This window comes from Pogona vitticeps, chromosome 6 (genome assembly GCF_051106095.1).
Source record: "Pogona vitticeps strain Pit_001003342236 chromosome 6, PviZW2.1, whole genome shotgun sequence".
Lineage (NCBI taxonomy): Eukaryota > Metazoa > Chordata > Lepidosauria > Squamata > Agamidae > Pogona > Pogona vitticeps.
In genome coordinates, this window is record NC_135788.1 from 24,445,750 (window position 1) to 24,458,949 (window position 13,200).

The 13,200-nt window shown below is 36.1% G+C and overlaps 1 protein-coding gene across 10 annotated transcripts in view; it reads left to right on the forward strand.

Moving 5' to 3' along the window:
• The window catches only part of AKAP9 (A-kinase anchoring protein 9), a 119,759-nt gene that overhangs the window by 99,914 nt on the left and 6,645 nt on the right, over nt 1–13,200 (forward strand). For all 10 annotated transcript variants that reach the window (XM_073003168.2, XM_073003162.2, XM_073003167.2 and 7 more), the window contains 9 exons: nt 529–650; nt 1,980–2,171; nt 2,313–2,495; nt 4,045–4,189; nt 5,128–5,323; nt 5,987–6,137; nt 7,554–8,207; nt 10,551–10,768; nt 12,621–12,732. In XM_073003168.2, the coding sequence (XP_072859269.2) occupies nt 529–650; nt 1,980–2,171; nt 2,313–2,495; nt 4,045–4,189; nt 5,128–5,323; nt 5,987–6,137; nt 7,554–8,207; nt 10,551–10,768; nt 12,621–12,732 (1,973 nt within the window). The remainder of the gene's footprint in view (nt 1–528; nt 651–1,979; nt 2,172–2,312; nt 2,496–4,044; nt 4,190–5,127; nt 5,324–5,986; nt 6,138–7,553; nt 8,208–10,550; nt 10,769–12,620; nt 12,733–13,200) is intronic.

Below are 13,200 nucleotides of genomic sequence, written 5' to 3' on the forward strand. Positions count from 1 at the left end.
TGTCGTCTTATACATTGGGTCGTCTTATAAATGGAAAAATACGGTATCTTGTTTACCAAGAAACCAGATTGACTCTTTTGCTGGATTTCACCAGTAAAATCAGGATTTTCTGCTCCATCACTTTGCCCTGTAATTTTTGATTCATCAATGTTTACAATGAGGTAGACCCCAATTGCTAGTCACATTTATTTCTCATGGAAATCAACTCATGGCTAGATTTTCACATTGCTTTTGTTGAGGCATAAGTGTATGTATGTGATTCTGTTTAAACCATTATTTGTCCCTTGTTCAAACATTATTTTTTCAGTATTTGTCTTTTTCACATCTGATAGATAACTCTTAGTACCAAGAAATAAGTCCTACTTCTATGAATGTATAATGTACACTTACTGTTTGCATATATAGGCTTCAGTGTGCAAGATGTATTAGTTTTATGGCACAATGATCCCAGTATTTGGCTAAATTTATGTCACTTTGTTTATTAGCAAGTTTGCTAATCACAGTTCAATTGCTTTTCATTTATTTTAGATTCAAGTTCAGATTGGAGCCAAGGAGCATATCATGTACCAAACCAAGGATCGGATACTGTATCAGAAGAACTAGGAGATGAAGGTGAAGCATCAACAGAATTTCTTCCAAAGAAAATAAAGGTAAGTAAGCGCTGTTCGGACTTTTAATTATAGAAAAAAGATAATCTTGGCCAAGGACTCTTGTTACATCTTGCACAATGTCCCTGATCAAACCTATTCTTTTTTCTAGGGGGGGTGTCTCTTGGTTTGTTTTGGTGACTGGAATTACCTGCTTCCTTCTGTCTATTAAGAATTAGTTCTATAATTTGTACCTGTAGTAATAATTTCCTTCATTTCTGGAAATGTTGCTACTGCACACACAGATTAACTGTGTGCATGATTATGAATCTCTTCATTGGACACAATTCAGTCCCATACACAGGGGTGTTGATATCAGGATAATTTGATATGCTGTATTTAAAACAGAAGTTATAAAAAATAATTTTTATGGGACTTCCCAAAATCCTCCTTTCTGCTGCCCCCCAAAAAAGGAGTGGGTGTAAATAAGTGCTGATAAATAAGTGGGTGGGAGATTCTGGAAGTTGTTGTTTGATGAAGTAATGTTTTCAAGCTCTGCTTTTATCTGTGTACAGAAGGAAAGCAGCAAAATTTGCCATTGCTAATCTATGAGGTGCCAGTTGTATGTGTAGTAGTATGCATGGTTGTGTGCCTGGCATACATCCAGCATCTTGTCAATTAGTCATTGCAGCTTCTGCATATATTGCATTTACATGCCTTTCTAACTTTATTTGGGAGTTCGTCTAAGTTAATGTATAATGTACAGAGAAGAGACATGCCCCAGTATTGTGCTTTTTGCTTTCCAAGTAAGCAGGGAGGCACATTTCTGTAGCAGCCTGCTTTTTCTGCACATGGAGGTTTTTTGTGCAGTTTAAAATCTGAGAAGATTCTGGATCTGAATCACCTTAGGAACCTCCATGTGGTGAGGATAGGAATGGATAGATAGCCTGTTTCTAGATTGCTAGTTTTCTGTTCAATCTGCTTGAAATTTCATATTTATAGAAGTAATTTATATGCATTTTCTCTTGTAATATACTATTCTAGATGTTTTCATACTAAAATATGCAGTCCTGTGAGATTTGGTGTAGTTTTGAACCAAAGAACTTTATCACAAAATTTGAAGTGAAAAAAACGGAACATTAGTCTGCAATTTTTCTCACACGCCAGTCTCCTTTTCTCTCCAACTCCCCCAGTTTCTCCACGTCTTTATTTCCCTCTCACTCACGCACGCACGCACACACCCCACACCACCTCCTCCATCATCAAAAGACCTAATGTGATGCACCTGAGAACGGTCCTGTGCTTTTATGCTTTGAAAGGTGTGACAGGATGTGGTTTGAAAAATAAACAACAAATGATGTGTTTATATAATAGCATTTGGCTTTTTTACAGGGATTGCTAAGAGCTATTCATCATGAAGGTGTACAGGTGTTGTCTCTCACACAATATCCCTACAATGAAACCGATGCACTCTCTCTTAAACAAGGGACAGAATCATGGCTGGAAGAACGTAAGGCTTTCTTGAGCATTGTTGCATCTTTGAAGAATTTAATTGCAAAAATGCAAATTCACAGAGATACGGAGGTAATCATAATTATAAAGTTGTTCATGTTTTATAGTCTCTATCTATATTATGCATAAATAAAAGACCAGGTCAACTAAAATGTACATTTTAATTGTTTAACATGCTGACGCCACTACTTGATTTCTTTTGTTGCATTGTAGTTTTATGAGGGTTCAGAAGCTTCTGTCCCAGACTGGCGAACTGAACTTTTGTATGCCATTCAGCAAGTCTTCCAGAATGAAAAAGATGTTCTTCTGGCAGCCTTTCAAACTGAAATGTTTGAAGCAGGTGTTAGGGATGTAATGGGACTAATAGAACACCTGGAAAAGAGGCTTCAAGAGCAGGTGAGGTGTACTTATACATGCTAGAAAGAGTAATTATTTCATTTCATTTAAATACCATCTTTCTCCCAAAATAAGAACCCAATGCAGTTTACAATGCAGTTTTAAAAATGATAGAAAATTGAAACAGTAAAAGTATAAACATTAAAGTGGAAATCAAAGACTGTGTTATTAAAATATAATTTAAATTAAAACATTTTAAAATCTCTTGATTAAAATACAAATGCTAGTTTGCCTTTAAAAAGAGGAAACCAGCACGTTAGCTAATATTGTATGATTTGGTTCTTAATTGCCAAAGTCTTACCGGAATAAAATGATCTTTGCTTTCCAACAGGAGATTAGTGGTGGTAGGTCTAGCCTGTCTTGGCAAAGAGTTCCAGAGCCTGGAAACAGCCATAGAGATGGCCGGCTCTCGAGTTCTCTCCAACCAGGTCTCTAAAGGTGGTGGGACCCTGAAAAGCACCACTTGAGCAGATTTTGGGGTGTGGGGGGGCTTGTATTGCTAATTCCAGATAGCCTGGACCCATCTTGCATAGTGTTTTGTAAGTCATGACCAGCTCTTTGAATTGTGTCAGAAGCAGACCAGTAGCCAGTGAAGCTGGTGTAGGAAAGGAAGGTTATGTTTCCTATAGCTGTCCTAGTCAGCATTCTGGCTGCACTGTTTGGGTTAACTGAAATTTCTTTGACTGCTCTTCAAAGGAAGCTCCGTGTAACTATGATATATGTATCGTAGCTAAGTCAAAAATCTCCAGGAACAGCTGCAACTGGTACACCAGTGTTAATTCTACAGATGCACTCCTAACCACCTCTGAGTCGTGAACATTCAGGCTTTCTTCAAAATGTAAAGCATTTTTCCATTGTGGGAACATCAATAATTTCTTTACTTTGAATTATATACTGTATTGGGAAGTAGTTCTTGAAAAGCATGCTAAAGAGATTGAATAATATTATTGCTATGGTGCTGGTTATGCTATGTTTTATTTAAACACATGTTGAAGGCCTGGTACCAAAGAACACCAAACAAAAAGAGAAAATGAGAAAAGTTTGTTGTTATTATGTTAACAAAATGCTATATGTACTGGCCTAAATCCAGTTGATAGTCTCAACCAATGTTGCCCTCTAGAATCAGAGGAATTTACATAAATGTTGTTTACCAGCCAGCAGTTGACTGGTAAATAGGATTACACTAGTTAAGACTAAGGCCTTTTCATTGTTTCCCCTTCTTTGGCAAAATACAGACAATTGTATCAATTCTAAGAGTCAGTACTTGCTAAAATATATCTTCTGTGTGGTGATACTGTAGACAAAAAAGGAGAGAGAAAACCTCAGGAAATCAACAGTTTGATGGTCCCATTCCTGTGTTAATGAAGCATCGCCACTTTCTTTATTGAAAGCTCACATTGAAATAAATATTCCTCTTTAAAGTGTTACAGTATTTTGCCTCTCTTTCTCTCCTCTACCAGCTTGCTGAGCTAGAACAACATGGCTATTTCTTTGAAAATTGTTTTTGATACAGTATTAAACTCTGTTTTTCATTTCTAATTAATAACAGGGTAAATATCAGAAAATAGCTGTGGAGTGCATTCAGGATGCAGACAGAAGAAGTTTGTTAATGGAAATCAATCTATTACGCACTCAGTTAAACAACAGCAGAACTGATCCAAAGGGAGAGCTGGAAACTGAGCCAAAATGTCAAGGTAATATATGATCTTTACTTTGCAGTATGTGCTTGAATATTTATCAATATGTGCAAGTATGGGTGCTTTCTAGACTCATAAGTTTTAAATAAAAAGTATAATTATTAGTACATCTCTGTAATACTGTACATTGTATGTCTGCACACAGTCCAGATTTTAGTTCAATGCTCTCAGGCAGTTGTAACCAGGAAAAAAAAATCTCTATCTGAGATTAGAAGAACTGCTGCTAATCTAAGACATTACTGAACTAGAACTGTACTGCAGTTCATTTTAAAATTGTTCTTATACAGTTGATAGGGTCTACAAGTCCAGTTGGAAAGCAATGCTTATATTGCCAAGGACATAGATTAAAGCTGTATGGTGAATGTTTTGTTCATTTAGGGCCTCTACCTCAGAGAAGAAGGTGCACCAGTGGTATAAAATGCCAGACCCAATCCCTGCCATCTGATTTTAAAGAAATATGAGGTGGGAGGGCTAAGAAACGTTCCTGTCTAAGATATTGAAGAAGGCTGCCAATTACAGTAGAAGATACTATTTCAGATGACTGAAGTTTATCCTAGGCTAGGAAATAATTATAATTGAATTAACTCTTCAATGCTAATGGTATCCCTTTATGAAGAAAATCAGGCTACCTCCAAGCCTGATTATCTTCTCTTATTGTTGAAGTTGACTATGTTCAATAAGTACTGTAATTGTCCTACTTCAGCTGTTTGTTCAAGCTTTGCTTCATCATGGAGGATTAGTGTTTAATATATTCGCGAACGCTTTCACCGCGGGGATCTAAAAGAGCCCGAAAAACCCACAACAACAATTAGTGTTTACATTCATTGAAGTAAAGGGTAGTCGTGTGGTCAAAACAAAATAAAATCCAAAGACCTATTTTTACATTTTGAATTTGTTCACAATCCGTTCCTTAATTTTTGAGTAATGCTTTATAGAATTGATGGGGTACAACATGGAGATGCAAATAGAGCTCAGTAATACAAAGGAGAAAGCAGTTGAACTTCAGGAACAGCTAAATTCTGAGAGAATGATGGTTGCAGAACTGAAGAATGAACTTGGCCAAATGAAGCTAGAACTGGAAACAACTCTGAAAGCACAACATAAACACTTAAGAGATCTAGAAGCCATCAGGTGAGGTTTGCAGTATCTGTTTCTTACAGACTTAAAGGCGTTTTAAATTACCATTAATAGTTTAGTTCAAACCCAAAGCAGTCCCATTATAGTTAATATGGTGTAGAGTTAATTGTTTTAGTCTAGTTATTTTAATTAAATTTGTCTATTGTATTTTGATGACATTTCAAACTGAAATTACACTAGAGAAAATTATATTAACTGATGAAATAGCAGTAACTCTGGCTTTTTTGTTTCATTAGGCAACAATTTTCTAAAGCTGAATAATAATTTGGCGCTTGAATTAATCATCAACAGAGTAGCACAAGCCCAAACAGCCAGAACAGAAATCTAGTAGTGTTTTGTGAAAAGCTCTATCAGCAGAGTGACCTCTGATCAACTGAAAGGGAAAATTAATAGGAAGGAAGGGTTGAGTACTATTTCTCATCCACTAATTCTCTTATAGATACACCAAAACATGTTTACTATTAGGAGGCAACTGTAAGTTGAGAAACTTGTGTTTGTCTTGTAAATACATCATTTTGCCTCAACATTTGCATTGTAATGTATGCTTTGTGTACAGACAAATGTAAATACGTTCTCCATAGCTGTCTGTTTTTGAAATAAAACTTATTTTAAAAATTGGGAAGTTCATAAAGGCGACTTTGACTTGGTCTTTGACAGAAATGAACTAAAGGGAAAAGCAGCTGAACTTGATATACTAAAGGACACAGTGGCAAGTGAGCAAAAGAAATCCAGAGAACTTCAGTGGGCATTGGAGAAGGAGAAGACTAAGGTAGAACGCAGTGAAGAAAGAGGAAAAGAAGAACTTGAGGTAACCAGTCCTAGTTTTTAAAATATTCTGAGCATACAGCCATTATATGATCCAGATTTCAGATATTTATCTTTTGTTTCTGCTTTTGATTTAGTTAAATGTATGATGCATTGTAGAGATGCTGGATTAGATGTTGCTGCTCTCCATAGCAAAGTACTATAATGTATATTATTATTCTTAACTCAGAGCCAGTCTACCTTTTCTAATTATTTAACTGACTTGAACTGGATACAGTTTATCTGACATGATCTCTGGTGAAGCAGTGATATGTGAAACCATAAGCATATGTAGTTTGGTGGTTTGTACTTTATATTACACATAGTCACATCCTCTTCATCTAAGGGAAATAGGAAACTGTCATATTCCAAGATAGACTGTCCTTCTAGCCCAGTGACTTGCAGCGTTTCTCAAAAGACATGTCCGAAATCTGTCCAAGGGCTTATGTACCATCTGCTCTCTTAGCCACTTGAAGTGCCAGGTGACCTGTGAGCATCTGGGGGCAAAGCATATGATTCACTACTGATCTGTGGGCTCTTCATGTTGGACTATATTCTTTTAAGATGCGAAATATATGTGAAATATTCCCTACTTTGGTCCACACAGTTGTCAGAACTACCTCAATAGTTGTGACTACTGGAATCATTTTGAGAGGATTTTTAAATGGGTTATTGCATTATGTTGTTTTACTTGTATTTTTAATATTGCTCCTATTTATAAATCTTAATATATTTGTCTAATTCTTTTTTAATATTGTCATAATTTATTATTTTAGCTTTTAACTTTTTTAATACTGTAAGATGCCTTGGATCCAGTCTAGGAAAAAGGCAGAATATAAATATTTTAAATAAATTAGATTACAGTGGTACCTCAGTTTACGAACACCTCGGTTAACGCAATTTTCAGTTTACGAACGAAAAGCCATTGAAAATAATGCCTCAGTTTACAAATTTTTTCCACAATACGAACCAAGTTTGCATTGTGCCTGGGAGGTTTATAGCGCTGTCCCTGTGCATGCGCTCCTATGGGAAACTGTGTTTCGGTTTTGCAAACTTTTCGCATTACGAAATGTCCCAGAGAAATGTTCATTAACTGAGGTACCACTACACCAGAAATATATTGTGAGCAGTGCCACCTATAGGTCGGCATCAGAAATGGTGTAAAGTTATAATTTTCAGTCTTGATCTACAAATCATCACTTAGGTTAGATACATACCAGTTCTAGATTTTATGTTTGACGAGAGGGAGCAGTTATTGAGCAAATTCTCATTAATTTAGAATCCTTGTTAGCAAAGCACATGTTTTCCCTTGTTCAGGTATCAAATAACCATTTTTTTCCCAGCATAATAACTTTTTTAAAAGTTCTAGCTGTACATTCAGACTTATGAAAGCAAATCACTTTTTGTATTTTCTGGTAAGGATTTGAAATATGCTCTTGAAACGGAACAACAGAAAGTTAAAGAGCTGAGCAATCTTTTGGAGCTTGAAAGAGAGCTGTCCAATGATTTGCAAAAGAAGATTGAGTCCCAAGAAGCCCTGAATGCAGCCCAGCTGTCACAGGAGCGCAGCTGCAACTCTGAGCTTCAGGTGCTCCTTGAATCGGAAAGATACAGAGTTCTGGAAGTAAGCAGTGCACTAGAAAGAGAGAAAGAACTGTGTGCTCAACTTCAGACAGCTGAACAGAAAATACAGGACGGAACTCTCACAACAGCTGAAGAATTACTCCGGGAGCTGCAAAAGCAACTGGATGAAAAACATGACCGTATTGTCTCCTTAGTTAGTGAAACAGAGAGATATAAATTGGAATCTGTGCAATTAAAACAAGAAATGGAGAAGGAGAGGCAGATTCAGAGGAAGACTCTACAGACAGAACAAGATGCTAATATCCTGGCACAGAAGAAAGTTCATGAACTGGAGTCCAAGGTAGAAGATCTTCAATGGCAGCTTGGAGAACAGAGACGACAAGTTCACCAGCTGCAATGCGAGGGCAAAAAATGGCAAGAAATGGTCCAGGAACTACAGCAAAAGGACCAAGTAAAAGAGGAGAATACTGCCTGTAAGAATCTGAACGAGGTATGGTAGCTCCCAGAGGCTTATATAACATGGTAAAGGTGTCGTTATAAGTGAATAAAATCATACCTTTTTTTCCAGAGCAGTTTTCTAAAACAGTCCCTGCTTAGTGGTAGTTATTCCCACTATATTTATTTATTGCATTTGTTTTTATTTCTGTGTTGCCCTTCCCCCCCAAATCATCAACACAATGCATAATGAATCTAAATAAAAACAATGAGGTTATCATGACCAAAATTTATGCGTAAAAAAAATAAAAGCAGTAAAAGGCTAAGTTGTTGAAGTGTATCTTATCACCTCACCTATAAGTCATGCCTATGGGAATAAGTTGGAATTTTAGAATCTTTTCCTCCCATAATGTGAGAGAGACACAGGGGAAATCATTTCCCTGTGTGCCTGGCACATAATCTTCTACAGGCTTATATAGCGGGTACAGTGGGGTCTTGACTTGAGAACTTAATCCGTATTGGAAGGTGGTTCTCAAGTCAAAAAGTTCTCAAGTCAAATCTGCATTTCCCATAGGAATGCAATGAAAACCATTTGATCCGTATCTGCTCTTTTCCGCCCATAGAAACTAATGGGAAGCTGCTATTCTGCCTTCGACCACTAAAGGGGGATATTTTGTTTCTTTTTTTCTTAGGTCAAGAAAGGTTCAGGGAAGGCAGGGAAAATACAGTCCAGGCAGTACAGTACCAGGCAGTCCGAAGACTGTCTCCCAGTCCACTCTCTAAACGCTGGGAGGAGTGAGGAAGCAGACAGGCACCCTTTTCACTGGCCAACAGTTAATTGAAAGTTCTAATTTTGCACTTTCCCTGCCTCCCACGTGTTTTTTTTTTAGTTCTTAACTCAAATCTAAGTATGTAAGTCAAGTCAATATTTTCCTATGAGAGCGGTTCTTAAGTCAAAATGTTCTTAACTCAAGTCGTTCTTAAGTCAAGACCCCACTGTAAATCCACAAATGCAGGAATCTTTCACAGAGGTTATATGCAGTATATGTACAGAATTGACAAAGTAGTGGTTCATCACTAGTTGAGCGGGGTATAAGTTTAATAAATAAATATTCTAGTTGAAAACTGATAATTGAAGCATAGGTTTCATTTTCTAATAAGTGCTGCAGTAGGTGAACACTGAGGCAGGGCTTGGGAAGCTAAGGGCAATAGGGCATCCTTCAATTCATTGGCAAAAGTTGCCTCACACAAGGGGCATAATGGATTGTTTTAGTCTGGTTTCAAGAGGAAGAGGAAGAAATGAAGTCAACAGATGCATCACCTTGCTTCAGGAAACCAGATGATGCCAGGAGCAATGGCTTCCTTTCTTAAGACTCTCATTCTTTGTGGATAGAAAGGAACTGTTACTCTGGAAGTAGAATTCCACTAACACTTCCCCAAAGTACTTATCCATAAAGCTCTCTGCTTCTGGGATTCTCATTTGCTCTGCCATGAAGGAAACAAGCTTTCCCTGATAGGCAGGAGTGCTCAGTGCAATGACTATGAATCCACAGCAGGCAGCTAGGCATACATGTGGCATTCACTGCAATATATAGTCTTTCAGCTTTCCTATTTGGAGGATTGTTCATTTGGGGATCTGCAGAACCAAAAAGTGACAGGTAGGAGGACACCATGACTGCTTGCCCTAGTCTCCTCCCTCTCTTGCTTCACTTGGTCTACTTACTGGTTCTGTCAATAATTTGAACTGGGAACTGAGACAGTCAGTTTGGGCTTCTTTTACAAGATTATACATCTGGGGTTCCTCAAAGAACAGTTTTATGTAGTCCTAGTTACCTCTATATGAGGCCAAAAAGATTAGGAGGACTTTTATTTTCATTTTATTAGTTACTTAATTTTTTTATTTGAATTTATAGTCTGCTCTTCTACTGCAACTGTGGCTTATTGGCTAGAAATCTTCCAAATATAAGATGAAAATTTACAAAGCCAGCAAAGAAATTTTAGGCAATTGCAACAAATGACAACATATGAAATTTATTATTTCTAATCAAAACAGAAAAATATTTTAGCACAAAAATATTTTGGAAAGACTTGACTTTCTAGAACAGATAGAAACTGTTTTTGGGCCAAATGGTGTTATCTCCATGCCTTTGTTATACTTCTTCTACATAGACATAAAATAAATGTTTTAAAAATAATGTGTTATTTGATAAATAGGTTTGGCTTACAGAGAGTGTAAATTGATGCCATAAAGCTGTGAATTTCTTTTCTAAAAATTATAACTAACTGGTAGGTAGTTTTTATTCATTTATTCATCCATTAAATCCATTAGTTTAATTCAAAACTGAATGTCCATATGTAACATCAGACAAGCTTTTTCCTCCTTTGCCTACTTACACAGAATACATGGGATGCATCTAATGAGCGAACAAGAAAATGGGTTTTCCAGCAGAAAATGGGAGGAGCTGAGCCAACAGAACTGTCTTACTCTACCCTAATTGGCATGGGAGGAGGAGGAGGAGATTCTACCAAAGAACACCAAGATTTTCAGATGGTTAGACAGAAGCTGAAAAATGTTTCTTCCAAGCTGAAACAGCTAGCTAACAAAGCTGCCTGCAGGTTAGATTAATTTCTTGCTACCAGGGTCTACCATCTCAGCATTTTTTCCACTGTTTGCAGAAATGAATGACCTGATCATTAAGGTGGTTTTAAGATGAATCAGATTATTAGAATTATAGAGTTCTATTAATTATGTTTACATTGAGACAAACAAACACCTTTTTCTTTCGCCAAGATATTCTTATCTTTCTGGTTGGTATTATAAAATGGTATCTTTTGCAATTCAGGCCATTCTGAACAGAAACTTTGTCTAGCAATCAAAGCTGTCCAGAATTTATAACCTGCTGCTGCTACCTGAGGATCTGAACATTCTGGCAGGGTGGATTTAATCGATTTAAATCATTAGTCAATAAGACATTTAAATCATGATTTTCAAATCTGAAGACTCATTCTTTCTGGTTAATTGTAATCTTTAATATTTGCAACCAGATGAAGATTTCATATTGAGAATAATAACTGGTCAGATTAGTAAAATAGCTGTGTCAGAACAGATTTTAGTTTAATAGGCTAATCACTCATATTTGGAAAACTACTTAAATTGTTCTATGTAACTAAAACAATAACATTATATAGCATACATATTCTTGTATTTGCTTAAATATCAATGTGTTCATTATTTGTACATAGATCTGTAGAACAACAATGGGATTAAGGTCTTTTCCTGAACTTTGTTCATTTTATACCATTTCAGTGTGAAAAATGCCATTTTTGTGTGAAAAATGCATGTTATCTCAGCTTGATTAACTTGGATTAACTGGATTAGTTTACCAAAAATGTAAATATTGCATAAATATACAGCTTCATGTTACATAACTAAGTTCTATATCATGCTGAATAACCTTTGAATTATAATGTATCTTAAATAGAAACATTTATTTGATAGATTTTTCCTCTAAAAGCATTTAACTGAAATAAATTTGATTGAATAAAAAATCTGATTTTAATTTAAAAAATCAGATTTTTTTAATTGAAAAAAAATCATTGTGTTCAATCCACCCTGCATTCTGGAATGAGAGGTATTCCCTCTCTTTAAACCTAAGTGACATGGCTTCCCTGGAGAATCTTCCCTGTATTGAATGTATGAAGTTGTCTCATATACCAGGTAGAACTGTTGATTCATCTAGCCCAGCGTTGCCCTCTCTGGCTGACAATAGCTTTCCAGAGTATCAAGCCAATACACATAGGGCATACGTGGATGTCATAGCAAGCCAGTATAAAAAAAAAATTATACATTTGCCAGTGTGCGATGCTGGTTAGTTGCTCTTGTTACAGGTAAGACAGGGTTGCTGTTTTTTTTAAAACAACAGCAACCCATAAACCTTCTGTTTCTAGTTTATTTAGTGATGATGCCACACTAAATGGGGGAGTGGGAAAACTCAGCAGTAAGTCAGAGAAATAGCCCGTAGTTTGTCTGAGAGTTATTTTTCTGGTTTGATGGGAAGAGGCAAGCCAGAGTGCTGGTTGTGTACCAAACAAATAATAGAAAAGAAGGTGATTTCTTTAGCTGCTACCAGTAAAACCAAGAATAATCAGGAAGAATTTTGGCTAATTGTTCAATGCAAGCACATACTGTTTCCCTACACACACATCATGTTTTTATTCATACTACTTAAGCCAGTTATAGACCAATCAACAAACGGACAAAAATCACAAACCAAATTAATATATACATAGGTATGTTTTAAAAAAGATTCTGTCTTTTGAGATTAACACAACTGAATAAATGAAATGAGTCGAGTTTTCCCACAACTAAGCTCTTGTCCTTATTGCAACATAAAGGAGCTTTGCTATTCAGCAAAGTAGCAGAGGGATTTGTATCTGATAAACAGTGAGATGATTTGATTTATTCCAGATTACCATTTGAAAAACCAGATGATGAAGACTTTGTTCGGATACAAAATAACATTGAAGAAGTTCTTGTACAGCTGCAAACACTATCTAGTTTGCCCAGTTTGGAAACAGAGGTGCGTATATAGTAGGAGATATTCGTATATGATACTTCTGATACAGAAATCCATATTATATATGTATTAAATTAGCTATCTTAAGTTGGCTAAATGTATTGCATGGAACCCAGAATTCTGCTGTCAGAGCTTAGATATTGTTCCATTTTCATAACCCTTATCAAGCCCTGAGGGGCATAACACTCAGAGCGTTAAGTACATAAATGCATCCTATTATTGTATGTTTCTTAAAATACTTTATCTTAACTTCCTGCCTTGGTATGAAGCTCTCAAGGTAGCTCAGAACAAATTAAAGTAATAAACTAATAATATTTTCATTTTTAAAAATCAGATTATGTAAAGAACCTGTTATTATAAAGAAGCAGAATTGTTTGTAATAAACGTTTTCTGTGAAAGACTTCTTCCATACTGTAAACAAGCATTATCTTTTTGAGGTTTGATTTTTTTTTGTTCTGTTTTTGAGAGAAA